General features: G+C 46.1%; 1 protein-coding gene and 1 pseudogene across 1 annotated transcript in view; one reads left to right on the forward strand and one right to left on the reverse strand.

Annotated features, from left to right (window-relative positions):
• Window positions 1–4,040: 4,040 nt before the first annotated feature.
• The window catches only part of TCF7L1 (transcription factor 7 like 1), a 181,249-nt gene continuing 157,938 nt past the window's right edge, over window positions 4,041–27,351 (forward strand). The window contains exons 1-3 of the mRNA XM_032243496.1: window positions 4,041–4,567; window positions 4,650–4,713; window positions 4,954–5,081. Of these exons, the coding sequence (XP_032099387.1) occupies window positions 4,337–4,567; window positions 4,650–4,713; window positions 4,954–5,081 (423 nt within the window). The 5' untranslated portion in view covers window positions 4,041–4,336. The remainder of the gene's footprint in view (window positions 4,568–4,649; window positions 4,714–4,953; window positions 5,082–27,351) is intronic.
• Window positions 21,732–22,169, reverse strand: LOC116526861 (annotated as a pseudogene).

Consider the following 27,351-nt stretch of genomic DNA (forward strand, 5'->3'; position numbering starts at 1 on the left):
TGTAGCCTGTTCACATGGAGCAACAGGTTATACCATATATCCTAGGTGTGTAGTAACACAAACCTACCATCTAGGTTTGTGTTAGTATACTCCATATGTTCACACAACAATAAAATTGCCTATTTCTCAGAATGCATCCCTATTATTAAGCAATACATGTCCTAAACTCTGTCATTGTTGTGTGAAAGCAGACATTGGCAATGTATAAGCTAATGAGTATGGCTATGTTCCAATAAAACTTTATCAACACTGATATTTGAATTTCATATAATTTTCATGTGTCACAAATATTATCCTTATTATCTTTTTCAACCACTTCAAAATTTAAAAACAAAAAAAAAGTCTTAGCTGAGACAAAACAGGCAGCCAGCTGTGATATACCTGCTCTAGATAGTTGCTTTTTGTTTGGCCTCTGTACCTGGCACTGCAAGTCACCAGTTCTCTGAGGGGATGAAACAGCAGTAAATATAAACTCACTTGAATGAATTCCTGGTGTTTTGACTCCTTAAGTCCTGGCTGACTTGGTTGATAGTGATGTCTTTAAACCAGCTGAGATTTGTTGTTGTTTTGATATTTTATCCAGACTTTATAGTTGTTCTTGATGAAAGTGTCAGTCTGACATCAATACCCCATTAGAATGGGAAATGGAAGTCTACATGCTAATTTTAATTTGCTACTTTTGCTTAGCATTATGAGCCTCCGTCTACATCGACAAACATATTTCCACAATGTCATAACATTCCATTAGATGAATGCACAATGATTTTACTTCATAATTCCCTAAAGGGGGACACTGAGATCGTTTCTAGATTTTTCACTGTGATTAACACACTTCTACAAGTTTATTTGGGTACCTAATTTTTCCCTTCAGATGAAATCCTAGAAGTACATGGATGAGTCAAAGAGTTGACACTTTTAAAGGTATTTCACAGATATTGCCAAACTACTCTTTAGAACTGTTACACAATGGCACACTCAGCATCCATGTGCTTCTTAGCACAGGGGCCAATCCTGGGTGTTACCATTCTTTCCTTCCTTTGCCAATCTGATTGATGAAAACTGCATTTTTGATTTGTAGGTGTGGTAGGCTGATAATGGCTCACTCCCAAAGCTACATCTATGACCTAATCCCTGCTACCTGTGAATGTTTAAGGAAAAGATTCCTTTGCAGATGTGAAGTTAAGGATTTTGACACAGGCAGGTTATTCAGGTGGTCCTTAAAGGGCATCGCAAGTATCATTTCTTACAAGAAGGGGTCAGAAGGAGATTTGTCATGGACAAAAAAAAGGAGAAGGCAATGTGATTACAGACGCAAGGGTGGGAGTGATATGGTCATAAGTTCAGGAATGCCTTCAGCCCTGGAAGCTGCAACGGGCAAGGGGATTCTCTTCCCAGCCTCCAGAGGGAGCACGGCCCTGTCAACACCACTCAACACCACTCGGTGAAACTGACAGTGGACTCTGTCTTCCACAATTGTGAGAGGATAAACTTCTGTTGCTTTAAGACATCAAGTTCTTGGTGATTTGTGACAGTAGCAGCAGGAAACTAATCGAATAGGGTTTTCATAAATTTATGGACCATAAACATGAAAATTCGCCTGACTTTTAAATCTTATAAAAATATCACACGATCATATGGAGTATGTTTCTATTTATGTAAGAGTAAATCAGAATATCTGTACATATATTTATATATGTTCATAACTGCCTAGGAAAGTGTCTGTAAGGATATATTCCAAACTAGTAACAGTGGTTAACCAGAGGCAGTTAACAAAGTGGTTAACTAGAAGGGTCCTGTGTCCTGGGGACGAAAGAGGAACTTTTACTTGTTACTTGATACTGCTCAAGATACATCCGTTATTTGAAAACGTTTTGGGCCGGGCGCGGTGGCTCAAGCCTGTAATCCCAGCACTGTGGGAGGCCGAGGCGGGTGGATCACGAGGTCAAGAGATCAAGACCATCCTGGTCAACATGGTGAAACCCCGTCTCTACTAAAAATACAAAAAATCAGCTGGGCATGGTGGTGCGTGCCTGTAATCCCAGCGACTCAGGAGGCTGAGGCAGGAGAATTGCCTGAACCCGGGAGGCGGAGGTTGCGGTGAGCCGAGATAGCGCCATTGCACTCCAGCCTGGGTAACAAGAGCGAAACTCCGTCTCAAAAAAACAAAAAAAAAAAGAAAACGTTTTATGAGACGACTGTAATCATGTATTGTAAAGTACATAGAAAGCAGAAAACTATCTCCTTTCACTTACCCCTTCCCAGAAATAGTAATTGATAATAATTTGCATCTTTTCAGATTTTTTTATGCAGAAATAAATGTAATTTTAAAAAATACGAAAATAAAATAGTGAGTGTCATATATAATGTTTCATTTAAAGATGTTCCTCCCAAATCAATCTAGGACTATGTGATTGTGTGTGTGTGTGTGTGTGTGTGTGTGTGTGTGTGTGTATTGGGGTGGGCACTGCATAGAGCTGGCAGCTGCATGGACTGTCACTGTAAAGAAAGATGAAGACTGTGGCCGGGCATGGTGGCTCACGCCTGTAATCCCAGCACTTTGGGAGGCTGAGGTGGGTGTATCACCTGAGGTCAGGAGTTCAAGACCAGCCTGACTAGCATGGATAAACCCCATCTCTAATAAAAATACTAAATTATTCGGGCGTGGTGGCACATGCCTGTAATCCTAGCTACTCGGGAGGCTGAGGCAGGAGAATTGCTTGACCCCAGGAGGCGGAGGTTGCAATGAGCCTGGGCAAGAAGAGCCAAACTCCGTCTCGGAAAAAAAAAGAAAGGTGAAGAATGAATGTTACCAAGCTCTCTGATTCTTTGAACCTAGCATATGTGGCTTTCCCCTTTTGTGCAGACACCTCTGTAGAAACTCTTCTGCCAGTTGTGCTGAAAATAGTTTTACACAGTCCCATACTGCCTTCCAAGTTGTTTTCAAAATTTATGCTTTAATAGTTCCCCATGATGTATAACAAAAGATATTCATTTTCTTTAAACTTTCCCGCACAGGTTGGAGAGGGATGATATTTTAATATCACTGTAATAGGCACTTCTTTATTTAATTTTTTTTTTTTGTAACGAGGTCTTGCTATATTGTCTAGGCTGGTCTCAAACTCCTGGGCTCGAGTGATCCTCCCACCTCAGCCTCCGAAGTAGCTGGGACTCCGAGTGTGGGCCACAGCGCTCTCACCACTGGCATTACTTAGGTATGAGGCTGGTTGGGCATTTTTCTCGTGTTCATTGGCTACCCAGGCAGCATTGTGAATGGCTGCCGAGGTCACTGGACCGGCAATTTTCCCTCACAATGAACCAAATTCAAATTCTTTCTGAAGCCAAGATCTCGATTATTCGATTTAGGACCTAGTCCCAAACAATGAAGAAAAGAGGATCTTCAAGATTTCAGCGGGGAAATCTGTACACCTGGACAAGGTCGAAAACCAGGGCTGGGGGTGGCATTGGAACCCCACAGGAAAAAGGCGCGGAAATCCGCCGGGCGTTTTCCGGGGTGCCATAAATGCCCCCAGACTCCTGCCCCGCGCATCGAGCTTGCGTGCTCTGAGGGACTCCAGGCAGGGGGAGGGCCCCGCGGCCAGTCTGTGCGTCCTAGGCTTTCCCGCAGGGGGCAGTGCCGCCCGCGCCGATACTGCGGGAGGGGGTGTGAACCTGCACGGAGCTCTCCGGGTTCTTTGGGAGAAAGTTAGGGGATGCGGAGGGGTGGGGGCAAGACTTCCAGGACTCAAGGGAGGCCGGGGGGAGGGCCGCCGAGGGTGCAGTGTGGGGCGCAGGAGGGGGATCAGGGCGAGTTTGGGGTTGGGAGTGGTGCACGCTGCAGGGGGCCGCAGTACCCGGAAGGTGCGAGTGTGAACGTGAGTATGAGTGTGAGTGCGCGTGTGTGTGTGTGTGTGTTTGTGTGTGTATGTGTGTGCGCGCGCCGCAGCCCTCCGGGTTCCGCGAGGCGCGCGGGTGTCAGCTTGCAGCCGGGGCTCCTCCCTCCGGCCCCCCTGCCCAGCCCGGCGGTCCCTCCCTCCCTCCCCGCTCGCCCCTCCCCGGCGGGCCAGGGGCTGGGACGCCCCGGCGGAGCAGGCGGCGGCGGCGGCGGCGAGTTGGGGAGCCCTAGGCTCGGCGCTGCCGGAGGGGCCCGAGCCGAGCCGCCCGCGCCCCGGCCCGGCCGCGCCGGGCCCGCTTCCCGCGGGGCCACGCCCTGCCAAACTTTGTTGCGGCAGCTAGCGCAGCGGGCCGGCGAGCGGGCAGGAGGGGTGCCGGGCCGGGCCGGGCAGGGCGCGGGCGGCTAGGGGCTCCGAGATCGGCGGCCCCGGCCCGCGGCCCCACCATGCCCCAGCTCGGCGGCGGCGGCGGCGGGGGAGGTGGCAGCTCTAGCGCTGGGGCGGCCGGCGGAGGGGACGACCTCGGGGCGAACGACGAGCTGATCCCCTTCCAGGACGAGGGAGGCGAGGAGCAGGAGCCGAGCAGCGACAGCGCCTCGGCGCAGCGGGACCTAGACGAGGTCAAGTCGTCCCTGGTCAACGAGTCGGAGAACCAGAGCAGCAGCTCGGACTCGGAGGTGAGGAGGCTCCGCGGCCGGCCCCGGGAGATCCCGGTCCCGCGTCCGCTCACCCGCTTTTGCCTTTGTGTCTCCTCCGCAGGCGGAGAGGCGCCCGCAGCCCGCCCGGGACACTTTCCAGAAGCCGCGGGACTATTTCGCCGAAGGTACGTGCCCGCCGGGACAACCCCCACTCTCGATCACCGCTGCGCTCCGCGGCTCAGCCCAGGCGACCCAAGGAGTCCCTCGCACGGGTGGACGAGCCCTTGCCCTCCGCTTCTCTTGGCGGCAGCCCCCATGGGGCGCGTGGGGAGGGGGCGCTCGGGTCCCAGGCTCCGGTCCCGAGCCCCCTGCAGTGGCGCTGCCCTGGAGGCCCGGGCCTCACCTCGCCTTGGTCTTGTTCGCAGTGAGAAGGCCCCAGGACGGCGCGTTCTTTAAAGGACCCCCCTACCCTGGGTACCCCTTTCTGATGATCCCGGACCTGAGTAGCCCGTACCTCTCCAACGGACCCCTGTCTCCCGGAGGAGCGCGCACCGTGAGTGCCCATCGGGAGCGCCGGAGAGGGTGGGAGGCCGCGGCCCGCAGGATGAGCCCCCGGGCTCGGCCGTGGGGTGGGGGATGGGACCTCCTGTGCCGATCCCGAGCAGAACTTGTTTGCGGAGTTGAACTACTCTCTGGAGGCCGAGCGCGAGGCTGCGCTGGCCAGTGTCTGGATGAAAGAAAAGTTCCTTTAACTACTCCCCTCTTGCGGGTTGAAGTTTTGGAGTCCACCTCTGGGATCTTCCTTGGCCTCCAGAATTCTTTGCCTGCACCGAAGGAAACTTGGATTTGTGCCCGCTTTGGGGGGTCTCGCTTTCCTACTTGGAAATCGGTCAGCTTTCTCTGGCAGTGGGGCAAGGGGCCTGGGGAGCTGAGTTGGCGGTGTTGTCCTCCGACTCCGGGTTCACTGGGCGGCTGAAGGCTGGTTCCTAAGAAACCCAGTATTCGTGGCGGGTTATTCACAGCCCCCCTTCCCACCCCCAGCCCTCGCACCCGGGTCTCAGCTTTTCTGCGGAGCTAGCCCCGGATTTTTAACTCGGCGTAGATGATTTCGAGGCAACCCGAGGCATTCTTCGAGTTGAGGAACTTGGCTTTTTCCCCCTTTTGTCGCCTGCTTTTCTCATTTAAAGCGAGCGCTGCGACACTTTAAACCTGTTAATGGGCGCGTATTGTGTGCTGCGCGCTGGCATTTAGAGCGGTGATTAAGCAAATTGACCGGGCCCCAGACGACGTGCAAATGAGGGCGGATTCCTTCGCCCCTTCTCTCTGGCTCAAAACTCCCGCCCCCCGCGTAGCGAGGGTCGCAGCTGGGGGCTGGCGAGGCCTTTGTGACCCTCCAAGCCACCACCCCACCCCCAGGCTCCCTGCCCAGAAACTGGGTCCGATGACAGATCTTGGGTGAGCGCCTACCTACTGTGTGCCAGGCTCCCGCGTGCTGCTGCTTGCGCGCGATGCGCATCGTAGTTGTTCTTTGCTTCCCGCCCAGCTTCCCAGTGCCCGCCACTTCGTTGTCGACGGTGGGTAACGGGGCAGGGAGTCTTGACCTCTTAGGATCAGGGTTCCAGCAACCCACTCTATGCTAAAGCTGCCCTGAAATAACAATGATAATTAAAGGGTGCTGGAGAAAGGCTAGGTGCTGAATGGCCATTCCTGCTGTCATTGTACAGCGGTCGTTGGAGAGCCAAGACCTCTACATTTGGTTCAGTAGGGGCGCTACCATCATCAGATGGGTTGGGGGCGGCGGTTGACGCGTGGTGGGGAGACTCTGGCCTAGGAAGAGGGGAATGGGGAGTAGGACCACACAGACCTCACAGTTTTGCCCTGAGAGGCAGGGAGGCCTTGCAGCTTTGGCCCTGCTGGCCTGGAACACCCCAGGAAGTCCTGAATGTAAGTGTCACTTTTGCAGTGAAAGCTGGAGGTGGGTCTATGGCTGTTGCTTTTTCTCATTAGTGTTAAAAGAGGTGCGTGCCAATCAAAGGGCAGGGGGAGCAATGAGCTGCTGCAGTCTTATTTAGGTTTTCAGTGATTCCCTCTGATGCCCACACATGTAGCTTATTTCTGCAAGTTTTGGTGGGGTTCCTGTAACTTGTGGGTGGGGGAGAGTTAATGCTACTGAAATCCCATTTTTCCATTTACCATTAGGATATCTAGAGAGGGGTCTGGGAAGCACTAGCATCTGTGCATCAGCCCTCAGCCAAGTCCTGGTGCAGTTAAAGTCACCAGAAATGACTATTTCACCGTCAAATATGACTATAGCTCCCTCAAGGGTATTTCTCCATGCACCCATTTCTCTTTAGGGCATTTGATTCACCCAGTCTCTGCTATCTCCTTCCCCTAAGAGCCCAAGTGAGACAGATTTTTGTTGGTGTCCCCTCCTTCCTTCCATCATCTTGTGTGTTATTTTGCCTAAGAACTTTGAAAGGCTGATTCTTGCTGATACTGGAGATTCCTAATCACTAAATCCTGGCCCGTGTGGGATTTTGGAGCCCTCCTTGAGGCAGCCAACCTTTCCTTTCTGCATGCCTCTGACTGTCCCTGTCCATCTCTGCAGCTGTTCCCTGTCCATGCCCAAACACCATCCTCCTTTCAAGCCTCCTAGGACATGTACTTTCCTGGGGACTTGGTATGTCCCATCCCACTCCCATACCTACATCTTGTCCCCCTGGTGACTTGCCCGTACAGAAGTTAGTTCAGTTCCCAGTGTTTCTTTGTCCCTATGTGGCTTTTGCTGTGTTAGTTCATGGATATACTGGGGGAGTGTTCTGCAGTAAGGTCAGCACAGTTAAACCTAATTTGACCCTGTTCTTTTGCTGCCAGTAAGTAAAGCAAGTGAGGAAACACTTAAGCACTTGATTGTCTGGACTACAGGGTGGAGATTATGGTTTTCCTCTGGATGATTATATTAATATAATTAAGGTAATTGTCACAGTAGGCAAATGGTAGGTACAGACAAAGTGGTCCTCTGTTGGTTTCCTAGCCTGGTAAAATAAATGTGGCTAGATACAGGTGGGGAGAGAGGAGGAAAGTAGCTGATGACTTGGGAGGAAAGTGCCTGGAATATATGATCGGTTTCTCTGACATCTTAGGTCTTTTTTTTTGTTTGGCCTCTAAATTGTACAACTTCAGGCTTTGCTACTCTAAGGCCTAGAGACAGTATAAAATTAGGTGACCCCAGCTATCTGCCGCTCTAACACTTCCTCTGGAAATACCAAGCCAGATGCAGAAGTGGGAATTGGCTGGAGTGTTTTCAGGGTGTTAATGAATCCTAGGAATAGCAGGCAGGAGGCTTCAACAGCCTCACCCACTGGCATAATTCCTGCTGAGACCACTGGGGGCTGGCCCGTCCTACAGTCTGGCCATCTCTCTCCCCGTGAGCCATCACCCTTGCCCTCCACTCCGGTTTGGCTGGGATGCTGGGAAGTGGCCTTTTCCTGAGGCTCTTTAGAGAAGAGGTCCCCTCAGCATGGGATGTGGGCCAAGTTTCTGAGCTGTGATTGCCTCTTGTTTGGAGGCCCTGGGACCCTGTGAAGAAAGGAATAACTGCCACAAACCATTTTTTCAATAATCACCTCAAAATTATACATTCATTTCTGAAAAGGTTTCACGGTTTACTAAACCACTTTGGGGCTGTTGCCTAGAATTCCTTTAGGAAAATGTAAGTTGGCTGGGTGTGGTGTGGCTCAGCCCATAACCCTAGCACTTTGAGAGGCCAAGGCCTGCGGAACACCTGAGGTCAGGAGTTCAAGACCTGCCTGGCCAACATGGTGAAACCCCATCTGTACTAAAAATACAAGGATTAACCCGGCATGGTGGCAGGCGCCTATAATCCTAACTACATTGGTGACTGAGGCACGAGAATCACTTGAACCCAGGAGGTGGAGGTTGCAGTGAGCTGAGATCACACCACTACACTTTAGCCTGGCAACAGAGCCAGACTCCGTCCAAAAAAAGAAAGAAAGAAAGAAAGAAAATACAAGTCAAGACATTAAAAAGTGAATGCCAAAGATAGTTTCAAACACAAAAGAGCCAAAAAAAAAAACGTTGAATGTGGTTTAGCAAGCCAGCTGCAATGTGATAGAAAGTGGTTTGACTGTGACCATGAAGTGGGTGTTGATGACATTTTGGAAAGAAACACTTCTTTCCACTTCTTTCAGACTCCCTCAGCAATATTGCCCAGGCTGGAGTGCAATGGCTTGATCTTTTTTTTTTTTTTTTGTGAGCAGAGTGATTTTATTAAGTCTCACACATTTATGACTGTAGATTCTTTTTTCAAACAGGAACGGCAAGATTTCAGAATTTGTGCCTAAGGTGCCTAAGCATGTTATTGCTTAAGCATGTTTTTTTGTTTTAATTTTTATTAAAAAAATTTTTTTTATTGCGTTTTAGGTTTTGGGGTACATGTGAAGAACATGCAAGATTTTTGCATAGGTACACACATGGCAGTGTGATTTGCTGCCTTCCTCCCCATCACCTATATCTGGCATTTCTCCCCAGGCTATCTCTCCCCAACTCCCCACCCCCTGCTGTCCCTCCCCTGTTTCCCCCCAACAGACCCCAGTGTGTGATGCTCCCCTCCCTGTGTCCACGTATTCTCATTGTTCAACACCCATCTATGAGTGAGAACATGCGGTGTTTGATTTTCTGTTCTTGTGTCAGTTTGCTGAGAATGATGGTTTCCAGGTTCATTCATGTCCCTACAAAGGACACAAACTCATCGTTTTTGATGGCGGCATAATATTCCATGGTGTATATGTGCCACATTTTCCCTGTCCAGTCTATCATCGATGGGCTTTTGGGTTGGTTCCAGGTCTTTGCTATTGTAAACTGTGCTGCAGTGAACATTCGTGTGCACGTGTCCTTATAGTAGAACGATTTATAATCCTTTGGATATATACCCAGTAATGGGAATGGCTTGCTCTTGGCTCACTGCAGCCTCTGTGGCAGTATTGCTGAGGAAGTATTGCTGAGGGAATCTGTGGTTTTTGTGTCCATCTAACAAATTTTAGAGTATCTTTCATGCAGCGCAGGCACAGTTGCTCACACTTTTCTGAGACCATCTCAATTCAGGTTTTTGTATAAAATTGTTCTGGTCCTCAAACATGCTCGTTTTTAAGTCCTTTACATCCCACTGCTTCCCATGGGAAGTCTTGCTCATATCCTGGGAGCTCCTGTTCTTCCAGACCCAAAGGAACCCAAGCAGAAATCTTTGTATATATAGGAAGAGGTTGTCTGTTTTTAGGAGTTGCATGTAAAAGCTAAGGAAACCTTTTCTTTTGGAAGATCAGTATAAATATGCTGCTTTTGGTAAAATTCTTTTGAGCCATTTCATCTAAATATAACTTCTGTTCTATTTTTTTTTCTAAATATAACTCAGAGTTTAATGAGGGCTTTTCACATGGAACAAGCTTTTGAGAGGGCCTGCGTTGCTGAAGTTTTCGCCCTTGGATTACCGGGGTGATATTGGTGACAAGCTCTGTAGGGAAGGTTGGGAAGTCTGTCAGTCTTTTTTTGGGCAAGGAATAACTGATTTAATTTGTCATACTTTTGGAAAGTTATAGTTTGGTCACATTCTTCATTCATCTCACTTTTAGGGATTCTTGAAGAAAAGGGAAGCAACACACACACACACACACACACACACACACACACACACACACAATCTAACAGCATATTCCAACCTTTACAGTGATGTGCAGTGTTCCTAAAGTAATTGGGAAATAAAGAATGTAAGTGATTAACGCACTGGAAAATCTTTTAAATCTTCTATAATGGGAAGACCCTATTTACATTTTAATTTAGAGACATCTTTTACTTGCTAACCTGGGGAAATTTAGATTAACACTCTTAAATATAACTCCTAACTCCTCAACTTCTTCAATTGAAGTGTATTGGATACCTATCATGGGCAGTGGCTAAGGGACTATGGGAAACAAGATAAGACCCAGCCTTTGCCCTAAAGGATTTAAAAATTAAGTAGGAAAGAAGTCATAGTAGCATTGTAATAAGTTAAGAGGCAGTAAAGTCTGGAGATGCATTTTCATAATGGAAATTGAGAAAAATTGCTTCCTGGGTGATTCAGTAAGGCAGGTCAAAGGGGTAGGTTTAAACTAGTCCTTAAAACTCAGTTATTCTTTAATCGAGGTAATTCTTGTAATTTAGAAAAATGTAAACAGGCCGGGCGCGGTGGCTCAAGCCTGTAATCCCAGCACTTTGGGAGGCCGAGGCGGGTGGATCACGAGGTCAAGAGATCGAGACCATCCTGGTCAACATGGTGAAACCCCGTCTCTACTAAAAATACAAAAACACTAGCTGGGCATGGTGGTGTGTGCCTGTAATCCCAGCTACTCAGGAGGCTGAGGCAGGAGAATTTCCTGAACCCAGGAGGCGGAGGTTGCGGTGAGCCGAGATCGCGCCATTGCACTCCAGCCTGGGTAACATGAGTGAAACTCTGTCTCAAAAAAAAAAAAAAAAGAAAAAAAGAAAAATGTAAACAGTAGGACCAGGCAGAGTGAAAAGCAGACATCCTCTTTGACTGTCCTCTTGAGGTGGGAGCCAGCACTGGGAGAGTGAAGACATGGAGGAAGGAAAAGCTCAGGGTGATTTGGGGTAATGCAGCTTATTCAGTTCCATTTGCCTGGAAGGATAACGGCCAGTACTTGGACTAAGGGACCTAGAATGCCAGGGAATGAATCTGATCTTTTTTTTTTTTTTTTTTTTTTTTGAGACGGGGTTTTGCTCTTGTTACCCAGGCTGGAGTGCAATGGCGCGATCTTGACTCACCGCAACCTCCGCCTCCTGGGTTCAGGAAATTCTCCTGCCTCAGCCTCCTGAGTAGCTGAGATTACAGGCACACGCCACCATGCCCAGCTAATGTTTTGTATTTTTAGTAGAGACAGGGTTTCACCATGTTGACCAGGATGGTCTCGATCTCTTGACCTCGTGATCCACCCGCCTCGGCCTCCCAAAGTGCTGGGATTACAGGCTTGAGCCATCGCGCCCGGCCTATGAATCTGATCTTATTCAAGAGGCAGTAGAGAACCATCCAAAGTTATGCTGGGAAGTGACGTGACTCATACATGTGCCTAGAAAGAGAATGGTAGATTGCAGGAGGAGGACCTGGAAGGGGATAGAGCAGTTAGACTCACAGGAGCCAGGGGTGAGGAGAAAAGGGCTTCAGAGTAGCAGAGTGGAAAGTGAAGGTGGGATGGGAGAAAATGGGGTTCTTGTCTGTACCTCTGTGGGGAGGGGAGGTACCAGGTCCAGAAAGTGGCTGATGTCACAGTTAACTCCTGGTGTCCAAGCTCGGGCACCTGGAGAATGACTTCTGCAGATGAGGCCCTGATGAAGGCGTCTCAAGTCTCTGCCTCCCCAGTGGTGGACAGATGCGTACTGAATATTTTGGCAATAACAGACTCTACACAGTCTATGAGAAGCTCTCATTAGGAGGAACTCCTCGGTTTCGTTGGAGACATGTTAGGTGTGAGGGGATGTTGAGGGGATGATTGAAACTGGGTGATGTAAGAGAGGTAGAGAAGAAGGGGAAGGGATGCTCAGAGCAGGGAAATAAGTCATTGGAGGAGGATGGAAGGAAGCGCTGGGTGTAAGGTAGGAGGAGAGTGTAGGGACTCCCCTCCCCCTTTCTTTTCCTCTAGCTTGCCTCATGTTGCATGCAACATCTTGGAAGCTGGAGGGAAAGAAAAGGGGAGGCCAGGTGCGGCGGCACATGCCTATAATCCCAGCACTTTGGGAGGCCGAGGAGGGCAGATCACTTGAGGTCAGGAGTTCAAGACCAGCCTGGCCACCATGGTGAAACCCTGTCTCTAAAAACACAAAAATTAGCCGGGCATAGTGGCAGGGTACCTGTAATCCCAGCTACTCGGAAGGCAGAGGCAGGAGAATCGCTTGAACCTGGGAGGCAGAGGTTGCAGTGAGCCGAGACTGCGCCATTGCACTCCAGCCTGGGAACAAGAGGGAAATGCCATCTTAAAGAAAAGAAAAGAAAGAGAAAAGGGGAGGGGGAGAGGGGAGAGGAGAAGGAGTGTCTTTGGTGTTAGATGCCACAGAGAGAGGGGACAAGAAGATTGAGGAGTCAAGAGGAGATTTTTTAAATTAAATTTTATTTTTTATTTTTTTGAGATGGAGTCTCACCCTTGTTACCCAGGCTGGAGTGCAGTGGATCTCGGCTCACTGCAACTTCTGCCTCCTGGGTTCAAGTGATTCTCCTGCCTCAGCCTCTCAAGTAGCTGGGACTCCAGGTGCATGCCACTATACCTGGCTATTTTTTTGTATTTTTAGTAGAGAACGGCTTTCACCGTGTTAGCCAGCATGGTCCTGATCTTCTGAGCTCGTGATCCGCCCACCTTGGCCTCCCAAAGTGCTGGGATTACAGGTGTGAGCCAATGCGCCCGACAAGAGGAACTTTTGAGCCAGGTGCTGTGGCTTGTGATCCCAGCTACTCAGTAGGCTGCGGCAGAAGGATATCTTGAGGCCAGAAGTTCGAGACCAGCCTGAGCAACATTATAAGACCTCATCTCTAAAAGCATTTTAAAAATGAATTGGGCTTGGTAGTAGCCCAGGAGTTCAAAGTTACAGTGAGCTATGATTGTGCCACTGCACCCCAGCCTGGGTGGCAGAGTGAGACCCTGTCTCTAAGAAATAAATAAAAATAAAAAATAAGAGCTTTTGGAATTCAGCTATTAGGAGGTTACTGGTTCCCACGGAGAAAGGTGTTCATGTAAGTTGTGGTGATAAAGGTAGAGAGAAGGAATATTAGCTCAGTGCTTCCCAACAGGATAGCCAAGGTGCCAAGCTGCAGACTAGTCTCAGGTGTGGCCCAGTGCCTCCCCCCTCAGCTGGAACCCCAGACCAGACTCCTGCAGTTTCAAGTGGCCTCCTCTTTCTATCCCGATGTACCTTCCAATCTTAGTACCACCACGGAGAACCTCAAAGACTAGACAACCCATTTCAAAAGCCTGGCTATGGAAGGAAGAGGGAAGGGAGGAGTCACAAGATTGGGAGAATGTATATTTGGGCTGCTGGCGTGGGTGCCCGCTTGTAGGGACAGTAGGGCAGGCTAGAAGATGAATGGGAAAGGTGAGAGGAAGAGGAGGTGAGACTGAGCTTCAAAAGCAGACAGGCTTCTTCCTTCATCCAGGGAGGGTGCTATATAGTGGGTTTCCTGGCAGTTTTACAGGCGAGCTCGAGGCTTGAAGATGAGGTTGTAGGGGAATGCAGAGGTGAGTTGGCAGAAATGGAGAAGAGTGTACATTGGAGGATCCCATGGCTTCTCGATATTCTCAGGAAAACCATGGGCAAGTAAGTTGGCTAGAGTGGGGAGCCTGAAATTTTGTTGGCAGCAGGGAGACTGCAGGCCCTTCCTCTCCATCCCCTCATAAAGCCCAGAGTGTTGGGACCTTTTAGCTACATGTTAGATAATGAAATGTTTGTGTATTGACTGAAAGGCATGGCACACCTGGGAAATGTTTCCTCCTTTTATTGTCTGGAGCTGGCTGATTTTGAAGAGAGATAGAGATGAGAATCAAAATACAATTCGCAGCCTGGTGTGGTGGCTTACACCTGTAATCCCAACAATTTGGGAGGCTAAGGCAGGCAGATCACTTGAGCTTACGAGTTCGAGACCAGCCTGGGTAATAAACCCCATCTCTACAAAAGAATAGAAAAAAATTAGCTGGGCATGGTGGTGGGCACCAGTTTCTTGGGAGGCTGAGGTGGGAGGATCACTTCAACCTGGGCATGGAGGTTACAGAGAGCCATGATCGCACCACTGCCCTTCAGCCTGAATGACAGAGTGAGACTGTCTCTGAAAAAAAAAAAAAAAATATATATATATATATACATGCACACACACACACACACACACATATGGATTGGATTTAGTGAACAATAAAATAAATGCAGTTTCCAAAACCTTGGCGTTCACAAACAAAGGGAATCATGAGGGGAGTGAAGGACTTGGCCTTTTCCTCTATGCTGTATGCTCTGCCCAGGGAACAGCCCCTGGATGCTCTGCAGTTTCTTTCTGAGACTTACAAGGTGTTAGCAATGCTCTGAGTTCACCTAATTGACAGATACATTTAAGGTTCTCAAATAAATTTCAAACTTCTAAATCTTTCCTTTTCATCGTGTGCATAATCTACAGATTTTCTTAGGAAAATGATCATCAAAATAAAATCATAAAAATGTTTTCCTAACCATGGCCTTTTTCAGGAGTTTTTGTGGATGTGGTCAAGGGCAATAACTAATTACCTGGGGTCCTCAGGACAGGGAATGAGCTCACACTTATGCTCTGAAACTGTGTCACAGCATTTTTGGAAATCTATTTTCATTTCTATTCAAGAGGAAGAACAAGTCCCCAAGTGTTCACCCTAATTGTAGAAAATAAACATAAACATCAAATTCACAAAAGAACAACTATAAATGCCTGCAAATATGTGAAACTATGTTCAACTTCCCAGGGAGTCAAAAAACACAAATTAATACATGAATCATCTTTGGCCCATCACATTATGATTTTGTCTGCATAAGACTTTTCAGTGCTGGCAAATGCGTGGTAAAATGGCTGCTCTGGCTCCTCTTTTTGGCTGTTCTTAAAGAGTGTAAATAGCTCCACCCCATTTGGAAAGCACTTGGCAATGGCTGTTAAGACCTTAGTGTTTTTCATAGCTTCTGACCTGCTAAGAAGTAGATAGTTGTTCCCATTTTGCTGCTGTGCAAACAGACTTGTAGAGTTCAAGTATCTTGTACAAGGTTACATTGCTGGTAATTGATGGCGCCAAGATTTGAACTTGGTTGTGAGTCCAAAGTCTCGATCTCCCATTCTACCCATGTGACTTTACATACATGCCTGCTATGACTAGCTCCTCCTCCTCTCCAGAGAAGGGCAGCTGACCTTTGTTTCCCAGTTCAGAAATCCTGGTGTGAGTTATCAGCTGGGGTTGAGGGTGGATAGATTTGTTTCAGCTTTACACATTGGACCCAAGAATGTCCTTTCCTGAATAAACAGTTGTAGAAGTAAGTGACAGTTGTGGTTGAAATGGTTCCCCCGGAGCAGTGCCCCAGAGGAATTAATGACCTTTCATGGGCTGCCCCAGGAACTTCATCCCCGGAAAAGGTGCTTAGCTACTAACTTTTGAACTGTTTGGAAATTGGGGATTGTTTTTCCTCATTGAAATTGGTGAGGATTAGAATATGCAAATGTGTTTTTGGTGTGGAAGAATGCTGAAGGAGTAAACTAACTCTCTCTCTCTCTCTCCCTCCCTCTCTCTCTCTCTCTCTCTTCTCTCTCTCTCTCTCTCTCTCTCTCTCTCTGTGTGTGTGTGTGTGTGTGTGTGTGTGTGTGTGTGTATTTGTTTAAGATGGTTAGAAATCAATGAAATTCAGCCAAGCGCAGTGGCTCACACCTGTAATACCAGCACTTCGGGAGGCTGAGACAGGAGGATCACTTGAGGTCAAGAGTTAAAGACCAGCTTGGCCAACATGGTGAAACCCTGTCTCTACTAAAAATACAAAAATTTAGCCGGGTGTGGTGGCACACACCTGTGAGCCGAGACCGCACCACTGCACTCCAGCCTGGGCGAAAAAGCGAGATATCATCTCAAAAAAGGAAAAATAGAAATCTTGAAATTCCATACTTCCCAAATTATTTTCCAATAATAGCATGGTGGAAAGATTAACAAAGGGTCTTACGATATGGTTGCTAGAAGTTAAGGAGGCATTTGGGGTCCTAGCTAAGCCCTCCTAGAGACCGGGTCTTGCAAGGCTCTAAATCTTAGATAAGTATCTTAGACCTCATTAAAGTGAATGGAGCTATTATGTGTAGGAATGTCTATAGAGAATGTGTGGAGAAAGCAGAAAGGTGTAAATATGAGAGATGGCAACTGCGATTAAGGAACAGATGGATCTCATTGATAATGAGGAAGAATAACAAAAGAAGTAGGAATGAGTGGTATGAAAAGAAGATCAATTTACAAGTCCAGATTTGTTGGCAGTAGTGCTTTCTGATGTTTTGGACTACACTCCCCTCCATAAATTCCAAAAAAGGATATGTCGGGGTCACTAAACTCAGCTGGATTTGCAAGACTTACCTTCTAGGGGTGGTTGGGTGTTAGTCCCTGAGATTCTTATCAAGGACCCTGCAGGAGTGTCCTTTAGCTCTCTGAGCTAGGTGGAACCATCCCTCCTACCCACCAGGTGAGGAGCATGAGCTCAGGGCAGTTGTTGACCTGCGCAAGGGCAAACAATTAGTAGTGATGGAAACAGGACTAGGGTCCAGCTGTACTCTAGAGTGGTAAAGCCTCGTCTTCCACCACTCAGGGAAGTACACAGCCAGCAGTGTTCCAGAGATGTTGCACTTCTTTTTGTTATTATTTTATTTTTTTTATTAAAAAAAAAATAGAGACAGGGTCTCACTTCATTGCCCAGGCTGGCCCCAAATGCCTGGGCTCAAGTGATCCTTCCACCTTGACCTCCCAAAGTGCTAGGATTACAGGCAGGAGCCACTGATTCCAGTCAAAATGATGCACCTTGAAATACTTCTTTATCTAAAACATAACACCTGACTCATAATAAGTGATTCACTTGTTGATTGTTGACAACACGAATATTTAAGCATCAATATTTATAAAACAGCCCCAGAGGCACCTTTAATGTTCCAGGGCTCTATATCATGCTGTTAGAACTCTTCCTACACTGAATTCTTGTGCATCTGATATTATCATCTCTATTTTATCCTTAAGGAAACCGAGACTTTGACAGTAAATCAGGGGCCCAGAGTCACCTCTCCAGAAGGTGATAGAGCCAGCATTTCAGCTGTGGGCGGTTCTAGTTCCACCAGCCTGCAATTTCCCTCCACTGAAAATTGAGAGCCACATTGACGTGAAAATGCATGAAAGTAACATCTCTTGGCATACATTCTTTTCAGTGGCATTTCTATTCCTTTCACTTAGGAGGCACTTTTAGTGCCTGATGCAGAATCAGAACATTAATAGCTGGTCAATTTATAGTCTCAGGCGTGGTGTTAATTGCTATTTTAATCTTTCTCTGCTTTTCTGCACTCGGCAGCTCCGTTTAATCTGTTTTTCCCAATCTCCAAATTTCCTTATGTTTTTCTTCTGACATTTTGAGGTGGTACACTTGCTTCCTTAAATATCCTATGTGAGATGTTAACAGTTCTATGTGGAAGTACATGGGCAAGCCATTCACCCAGCTTCTCTGTATGTTTGAAAAAGTTTGTAATAAAAACGCAGGATAAATGAACTAAGGCCTGTTTCTTCAGCCATATTCAAAGTCCCTATAGTCTGATATCTGGAAACTCTGGGGTCTGCCTGGGCGGTGTCCTCCACCTCAGGCCAAGGTTGCAGCAAGTCCTCATTCTGTTGTCCATGATGAAGCTTTTCATGGAAGGTCTGGGTAGCAAAATACCCTCACCCTGTCTTCACTGTCTGGAATCTCTCGTACAACCCAAACTGGAGATTAGTTGTGTGTTCCCCTTCCACCTGTCACTCTTTCCCTGCTCCTCCCCACATGATACTGTGGGAACCCAGACCTCAGCACCTCCCAGATGAGGGCAGCAGTGGAGCACTAGCTGGATATGGAGGACCACGGTGTTGGGGAGAGGAGGAAAGACAGGGAGGGGACACTCGGCTCCTGGGGTCCAAAGGGATTCCAGAGAAAAAAGTGAGGAAGGGAAGCCCCAGTCCCAGAGACCGGGGAGGAGAAGACTCCAGGGGTCCCAGCTGGGCTGGGGCCCCCAGGACCCTAGATTAGGGTGTAGCACCCCCATGCTGCTTGTGGATGAAGCTGCCCTTGCAGATCCACTCAGTGGATGAAGCTTTGATGACATGGTGGTGCCTGGGTGTTAAATCTATATACCATACGTAATAATGGTGGGCACCTGTTGCCTTAGCCTCTTGCCTCACTCGTACTCCTGACCAGCCCCACATCCTCGTGCATGTGTGGGTGTAAGTGTACATTGGATATACAGATGCACCTGGACTTGCAATGGGCTTACATCCAGATCAACCCATCGTAAAGTCAAAGTATCATTAAATTGGACCATCACAGGTTAGGGACTGTCTGTAGTTTTTACTTGTTAATTGTGTTATTGATTTAAACTGTGTTCCAGGTGGGATGCATAGAGGTGAGGTACCGTGGGGGGTAAGAGTATAGTAGGAATATTAGAGTGCATGAGCCGAAAACCCTTTGCTTTCTACTTCACAATATCAGCATTTTTTGCTATAAAATGCTTGTTAGGGGGAGTGAGACACTGGTGCTGAAGCTTTGGGAGTGGAAAATGGGTCATTTTCACAAGGGTGTTCCCAGACAAAGGTGCAAGAGAGAGTTAATTCAGGAAGGGGCTGGGATACGGAGAGTCCGTGGAGTCTGGGACAGCCCTTTAATAAGCAGTTCCTTGGACCTTGCATGGAAAGAAAGGAGAGGAACTTGTGTGGAGAGAGAGGAACCCAAGGTTTGAGGGATGGAGAATATTCTACTGACAGGCCAACCCTTGTCCCTCCAGGGGGCAGTGTGTCTAGAGGGGGACCTGGAACTTGGGTTTTGGCCATGGTCTGCATAGCCTTGAATCCCAGCTGGGTCATGGTTTGGCTGTGTCCCTACGCCACAGGGCCTCCCTCAGGGAGAATAGGGATAATGATAGTGACAACGACAAATGGGAACAGATACTGCTTTGAGAAGCACTGAATTAACATTTTTGTCTGAATAGACTGCTCGCTGGTACTCCTGACCAGCTCCACATCAGTTTTAAAATCAGGATTTGTCCGAGGCTGAAATGAAATATCAGCGTCATAGAATGAATCTCCGGGATATGAAAAGAAATGAAAAATGTTACCAAAATAATTTGCAGTATTATCACAACTTTCTTAAGATGTTTAATAGCTAAATACTTTAAGCAGTATCTTAACAAGTAGATATTTTCTTATAGTAGTGTGTGTGTATGTGTGACGGAGTTTCACTCTTTCAACCAGGCTGAACTGAAGTGGCACGATTTCAGCTCACTGCAACCTCTGCCCCCCAGGTTCAAGCAATTCTCTCTCCTGCCTCAGCTTCCCTAGTAGCTGGGACTATAGGCGCGTGCCATCACAGCTGGCTAATTTTTATATATATGTGTATATATATATATTTTTTCGAGATGGAATTTCGCTCTTGTTGCCCAGGCTGGAGTACAATGGTGCTGTCTCAGCTCACTGCAACCTCCATCTAAGGTTCAAGTGATTCTCCTGCCTCAGCCTCCCAAGTAGCTGGAATTACAGGCATGCACCACCAAACCTAGCTAATTTTTTTTTTATTTTTTATTTTTAGTAGAGATGGGGTTTCTCCATGTTGGTCAGGCTGGTCCCGAACTCCTGACCTCAGGTGATCTGCCTGCCTCAGCCTCCCAAAGTGCTGGGATTACAGGTGTGAGCCACTGTGCCTGGCCCTTAAAAAATTTTTTTATAGGAAATGACTAAATGATATAATCAGGGAGAAGCCAGAAATGCATAAACACAAGTAATTAGTACATCAACATCAGTATTTAGGGATGGTTTTGAATTTACATGGTTATCAATTCCCTTTGCAAAACTTAGCCTATCACTTTAAAGTATTGCCAATTTCTGTGAGCTCTTGATCAAATAGCTATCAACAGGATGATGTGTGTATGTATGCGTGTATATGTATGTATGTGTATACACACACATGCACACTTTAACTTTATAAATAAGTTAAAATTTGTATGTAGGATATATATATATAAGCAATTTAGTATATAAATATGAATTACATTTTAACTTTTAATTTTAGAATAATTTCAGTCACAGAAAAGATACAAAAGTAGCACAAATAATTCTCATGTACTTTTCCCTAGATTCGCCTTCTTTCTTTCTGTAACTTTTTTTTTTTTTTAAGACAAAGTCTGGCTGTGATGCCCACACTGGAGTGGAGTGGCATGATCTCGGCTCACTGCAACCTCCACTTCCCAGATTCAAGCGATTTTCCTGCCTCAGCCTCCCAAGTACCTGGGATTACAAGCACCTGCCACTGTGCTTGGCTAATTCATGTATTTTTAGTAGAGACAGGGTTTTAACATGTTGGCCAGGTTGGTCTCAAACTCCTGACTTCAAGTGATCTGCCTGCCTCAGCCTCTGAAAGTGCTGGGATTATAGGCAGGAGCCACTGTGCTAGGCTCTGTAGCTTTTTTCTGAGCCATTTACAAGTAAGTTGCAGGTGTAATGTCCCTTTACTTACGGGGGCATAATTTGCTAGATTGCATCTCTGATACTATAGAGTATATTTGTGAATCTAAATAAGATGAAGGGACAAGATATGTTCTAAAAACAAGGACATTTGCCAAAGCATAATTACTGAAATCAGGAAATTAACATAGACAGTACAATTGTCTCATCTATGGATGAGTCGAAGATCACATCTTACGCTTAGTTGTCTCTGTTTTTTTTTGAGACAGAGTCTCATTCTTGCCTAGACTGGAGTGCAGTGGCGCGATCTTGGCTCACTGCAACCTCTGCCTCTTGGGTTCTAGCCAGTCTCCTGCCTCAGCCTACCAAGTAGCTGGGACTACAGACACATACTGCCATGCCTGGCTAATTTTTTGTATTTTAGTAGAGTTGGGGTTTCACCATGTTGCCCAGGCTGGTCTCGAACTCTTGAGCTCAGGCAATCCACCCACCTTGGCCTCCGGAAGTGCTAGGATTATGGGCCTGAGCCATTGCCCCTGGCTGTTCTTGACTCTTTAAAGATCACGAGCCATTTATTTTGCGGAAGGACTTTGACTTTTCTTTTTTCTTTTTTCTTTTTTTCCCCTGGTGCTTCCTCCTGTGTAGCTTTAGGTTACACATTTTGGACAGGAAAGATACGGTGTTCTTTTTTTTTTAATTTTTTAACTTTTTTTTTTTTAACTAAAAGAGTTGACAATTTTATTTTCACATTTCCCAATACAAATGAAAACTGCATCTTTTTTGCCCCACCTCTCCCCTCCAAAACTATTCTCTTTGATAGGACAGGGGAGCAAGTCTGCTTTGTGCTGTATGGAAAACCCAGTATCACAGCAGCACGACCTCCTGGTGAAGCAGAACAGGTAACATAAAACCGATATAATGAGGCCTCCCCTCTATCCTTATCTGTCTGGTCGAGTCATTCCCGGCTGAGTGGGCACTATCATGGGACAGGCAGGAGGTGTCACCATTGGGGGCCCAGGCATCTTTGGTACGTGGCCTCCCATGGGCAGCCTCATTCTCCCACAGGGGGTGATGGCATCATACCACAGCAAGGAGGACCCGGAAGACTGGGGGGAGGTGGTATCATCGCCCCTGCAGGAGGAGGAGCAGAGAATGGAATAGGAGATATCTTTCCTTGTTGAAATGCAGCCGTTGTTTTATCAATCAGGCTCTGAGCCTGCTCTTCCATCCATTTCTGATAGTCGTCTTTCACATTCTTTTTGTGTTTCCTACCACTGCAGTGCCTCTTTCTCACAGAGGGAGAGTCATGGGTGAGGTTTGTGTCACAGTAGTCACAATAAAACTTGGGCATGTTGCTCTGCAGGCCATTGGCCACTCCGTTCTGATTGGGTAAAGGTTTGATGAGAAATCAAACCTTAGTGGCCATTGATGGTTCTTGCCAGAAACAATTCTCACTATGGCAGTTGCCAAATTGATGATCAGTTTTTAAAAATTGACAGTGTAGGGCAGGAGCAATAATTTCTTCAGTTGCTAGATTGTTTCTGTGACATTACAGAGCATATTTGTGAATACTAAATAAGGTGAAGGTATGAGATATCTTGGGGTCTCTCATTTAAAAAAAATAACGGTTTTTATTTTCTCTGAAGCTTTTATAGTCTTTATTATGTCTGGATCAAAGATGACTTATCAAGAAACTGTACTGCAAGATTTTGGAGTTTTTTTCATATGAAATGTTGAGATGGCAAAGTTGACATTCTGCTCAGCATTTTTCATAGGATGTGAGTAACTTCCTAATTGGTTTTTATCTTGATGACTCCTGTGGAGTTTTTCACAGTCTGGATTTTGTTAAATGCAACCTCATGATGTCTTTTAACATGTTTCTCTGTCTCCTGAAGTTCTTGAAAATTACTGGATTTAGATTTTTGGTCAAGTTTCAGAGTGTTTTTTCCTCTCCCCCTCGCCCAGTCCCTTTCTCCTTTTTAACTTATTTTTGCAAGACTGCTTCATATAATAGATGTTGTTTTCCATCAGAGACACTGATTGTCTCTCTGTGATGTCAGCAGCTACTAATTATCAGTGCCCACATCCTTTACCTCATTAGCAGTTTCAAAATGATGATAGTCTATTTGTATAATTCCCTTGTCTATCAGCTATAATATTTTTAAAAAGAGAAACTACCCCTCACCAACTATTTAGATACCTCAGATCAGAGGTCGGTAAACTAAAGTCTATAGGCTAAGACCAGTTTGCCACTTACTTTTATAAATAAAGTTTTATTGGAACACGGCCATATTCGTGCATTTGCATATTATTTAGGGCAGGTTTGGGGCGCTACAAGGTGCCCAGTTAATTAGCTGTGATTGAAGCCATATATGGCCCACAGAGCTGGAAAGATTGTCTATAAGGCCCTTTGCAGTAAAAATTTGCCAGCCCTTGTTTTAAATCATATGGGGAAAGCAGTTTAAATGCCTGGTTCTTTCCCTTTATATACCAGTTTCTTCCTGGTTTCATGGCACCCAGTAAAGGTGACCAATGAAGCTTAAAAATAAAATGTTATTATGAAATAAATTTAAACCTACTAAATGTCTTTCAATCCATTTGGAATTATTGTCCTTATTGATACTCAAACTATCCCATCTTTAGCCAGCTGGAGCCTCTTCAGGTTGGCTCCTGAGTCCACGTGACACAATCCTGGTGGTCTTGGATGCTTCTCTGCTTACTGGTCTGGCAGGTTAGTCCAGGCCTACCTTGTACATTTCTTGTCCCAGACCAGGAGCTGGCCATTTCTACAAGAAGTTCTGACTTCTTTTAGTGGAAAATGTTACTTAGAGACCACTGTCTGAACACTAGGGTTGCATATATAGCTACTAAAGGTTATTGTGTTTAATGTTATGAATGCACTCAGCAGTTCTGTAGAGACTAGAAGTAGAATATAATATGCCTATTGTAATTTTAAAACAATAAATATTTATTTGCTCTAAAAGGATATACCATTCTCTCTCTCTCTCTCTCTCTCTCTCTCTCTCTCTCTCTCTCTCTTTCTCTTTCTTTCTTTCTCTCTTTTTGAGATGGAGTCTTGCTCTGTTCCTGAGGCTGGAGTGCAGTGGCGCTATCTTGGCTCACTGCAACCTCTACCTCCCAAGTTCAAGCAATTCTCCTGCCTCTGCCTCCCAAGTAGCTGGGATTACAGGTGCGTGCCATCATGCCTGGCTAATTTTTGTAGTTTTAATAGAGATGGGGTTTCACCATGTTGGCCAGGCTGATCTCAAACTCCTGACGTCAGGTGTTCTGCCCACCTCGGCCTCCCAAAGTGCCGGGATTACAGGTATGAGCCACCATGCCCAGCCTATTCTCTTTTTTTAAATGTACTCAATACTGTTAATTCTGTTCATAGCCCCCTACTTAATAATTTGATAATTCTACATGATAATTGCTTTCTAAATAAAATTCATGTTTTTCATGCTTATATTTTACTCTTTCAACAAAAAATAAGCATATATAGTTCTACCAACTGATACATTTCAACAAATAAGGATCATAAGGAGGTTTTTCACCCAACTTCCACGTGGAATGTTTACCTATTTTTGAAAGGGCATGCTCAGATAATGACAGCGGATTGGAATAACGTGCCCTACTTCCTTAGTTCTCACATGACTACATTGATGAGGTGTGTTGGTCATCTGTGTGATCACATCCTCATCAATCAGGCAGAAGTTTAGTCCTTCTGAAGATTCATGCGAAAGCTGGATAACAGATGTCCATTGACTAGTGAGGCTGAAGCCATATTTTGATATATTTCTAGGATCTGCCTCATAGTTGTGAAGATTAAATAAGGTTGTAGATAAGCATGTAGAACAGTGCCTGACACACATAGTAAGGGCTTTGTTAAGATAAACTCATTGGCCGGGCACGGAGGCTCACATCTGCAATCCCAGCACTTTGGAAGGCTAAGGCGGATGGATCACGACGAGGTCAGGAGTTCAAGACCAACCTGACCAAGATGGTGAAATCTGGGTGTGGTGGCAGGCACCTGTAATCCCAGCTACGCGGGAGGCTGAGGCAAAGAACTGCTTGAACCCGGGAGGCGGAGGTTGCAGTGAGCCAAGATCGCACCATTGCACTCCAACCTTGGCGACAGAGTGAGACTCTGTCTTAAAAAAAAAAAAAAAAAAAGATAAACTCATTATCTGTTTTAGTGGTCCTGGGTTTCAGGATCTTGCTAGTCTCTATAAAATTTAATCTCTACACTGCACCAATTCAATTTTGGATTGCTAATTTTCTAGAACCTGTATTATTAAGGATCCTGACTGTCATTGTTCCCTTTTGATGATCATTGTCCCTAGCGCCATTCTTTGCACACAGTCTGCCTTCTTTCTGCGAGTGTGAATATCTGTTATTGTTTATTTAAATTTCTCTTTTTTTTATGCACAGTATGTAATAAAATAAACAGCAAAAAACTGTCTTCCTCTTAGACATTTTAGGTTAACAAGGAGATCATTGTTCACTTCGGGTGTCTTTCCATGTGTAATTTTTGATAAGTTGATGGTTGGTGGTCGTTCATTTTTATTTTGCTTTTTATGGAAGTTTTCTCAATTCATCCCAGAATTGAGGCCGTACATCCTTTAAAAATAGATAAAGCAGAGATCTGTGCTGGAGTTAGAACATGGTATCTGGCTCTCTGGTTTGTGTCTAAGGACTTTCCTTCATCTGGGATACTCGGAGTGTGCGAGCAGTTGTGGAGACCATATCGTTTTATAGGCCTGTGCCAAGGAAAATACTTGAGAATTACATTAGCAACTCCAAGGTATTTTGGCTGCTCTGAGAGGACACATGATAGTTTTTCAGTTATATGAACAAGAGCTTTTGTTTCATACTAAAGTTCCTTATAGGCTCTGAGAACAATAGTGCCCCTTTCAGTACTTCCTAGAGTAACATCCTTGGGATGTGAATAGGTAGAATGTGCTGGGCTTCATTTTTGCAGGATTTCTCAGGCCTTTAACATGCCAGTGAATCTCATAGAAGGGAATGTGTTATGCAGGATTCCTTGGGCTTATTTGACCAAGGCTTTCCTTGTGTTTGGAATACTACCCCTCCACCTACTCCCCGTCACCCCATGCGTAAGTCTCACCTCATACTTCCCTGCCTCCCAGCCTTAGATGTGGTTCCCTGCTGTAAGTTCTCGGCTCTCTGTACTTGAGTACATTTCACTGTTGGTAAATATGTGGCCTAATAATGATCTGATCCTCTGGCTCCTGAAGTCCCTGAAGAAGGCAGGCGGTGGGTCTGTTTTGTTCCTTCCCTTCTGCATTCTCAGCACCAGACATAAAGAAGGCCATCAAACAAGTATTTGTTGGGTGAGTGAAGCACCCGAGAACTTTTTTCTCCAAGTAGCATCTCATGGGACTTGTGCTCCACAGAACTCCCTCTGAGAACCAGAGATTGGTGTATGGAACTGCTCTACTCTTGGTACTTCATTTTCAAGCACAAATAACTAGAATATCGTAGATCTTCATAATTCTAGTTAATATACTTAATGTTTTCAGCAAACGGAACTGTTAACTAATTCAAAGATGAGGCTTAGCACTTGAAATAGCTTGTCTTAGTGGCACACTGAGAATCAGCCAGGATTAGAACATTAATTTCCTGATACCTGTCCTAGGGCCAGTTACCCACCAGGCCCGTCTGTACCCCACTCTAACGTTGTTAGTTACATAAGTGGGAACCAGTGTTTCAGACTGTTGGGGGAGGGGGAAATCAGATGTCCCTTTGCACACTAATTAATGCAGGCAGAACAAAAGGCCCAGCTTGGTTTTCAAGTTCAAGTTTGGCTCATATGTGGTCCTCAGTGAAGATTATATCTTGAATAAATTAAAAACAAATGTTAAAGAAGTCATAATGAGGTAAAAATGGAGTTCAGGATTCTGGTCTTTAAAGACCCAGGGCAAACAGACATCTCTTTAAAGCTGACGTTCACCTCCCCTCCTCCACTTCACCAGTCCCTCTTTGGAACCTCTGTGTTCCGTCTTCATGATTATTGTTCATTTTTACTTCAATGAGCCAAGTGGGTAGGTATGTACGTCTGTGGTCTCATGTCGGTGAGCACAAGCCTCATTCACCAAGCTCTCTGGACTAGGAAAATAGTACATTGAGAAGTCTGGTCAAACCCACTAAGTCAAAGGGATTTGCACATTTGGCAAAACGCCCTCCTCCTCAGGAATGACCACCGCAGCCTGCTGCCCCAGCCCAGCCTCAGCTTCCTTTTCCTCCAGGGTGCTCAAGGCGAGTGTTTGCGGAGGGAACACACAGAATCCCCCTGTGTTCTTCTCCCCCAGGCTGAGTTCCCAGTACATTCTTGACCAGGGCAGGCCAGATGTGGGGAGCTCTGGGGCCCAGTGCGTTTATGCACTAAATGGGACTCTGTATGTATATGCCAAATTAAGCCTGCAGGCAGTCTTTACGAGCACAGTAACCATTTTACAGATGTAAAGAAGCTCAAAAGTCCTGTGTATGTTTGTAGTCTCATTCCCCATAAAGTTTCCATGAGCACATTTCAAGGGC

The sequence above is a fragment of the Sapajus apella genome, unplaced genomic scaffold (genome assembly GCF_009761245.1).
Source record: "Sapajus apella isolate SASKATOON/1434 unplaced genomic scaffold, GSC_monkey_1.0 scaffold52, whole genome shotgun sequence".
NCBI classification, from domain to species: Eukaryota; Metazoa; Chordata; class Mammalia; order Primates; family Cebidae; genus Sapajus; species Sapajus apella.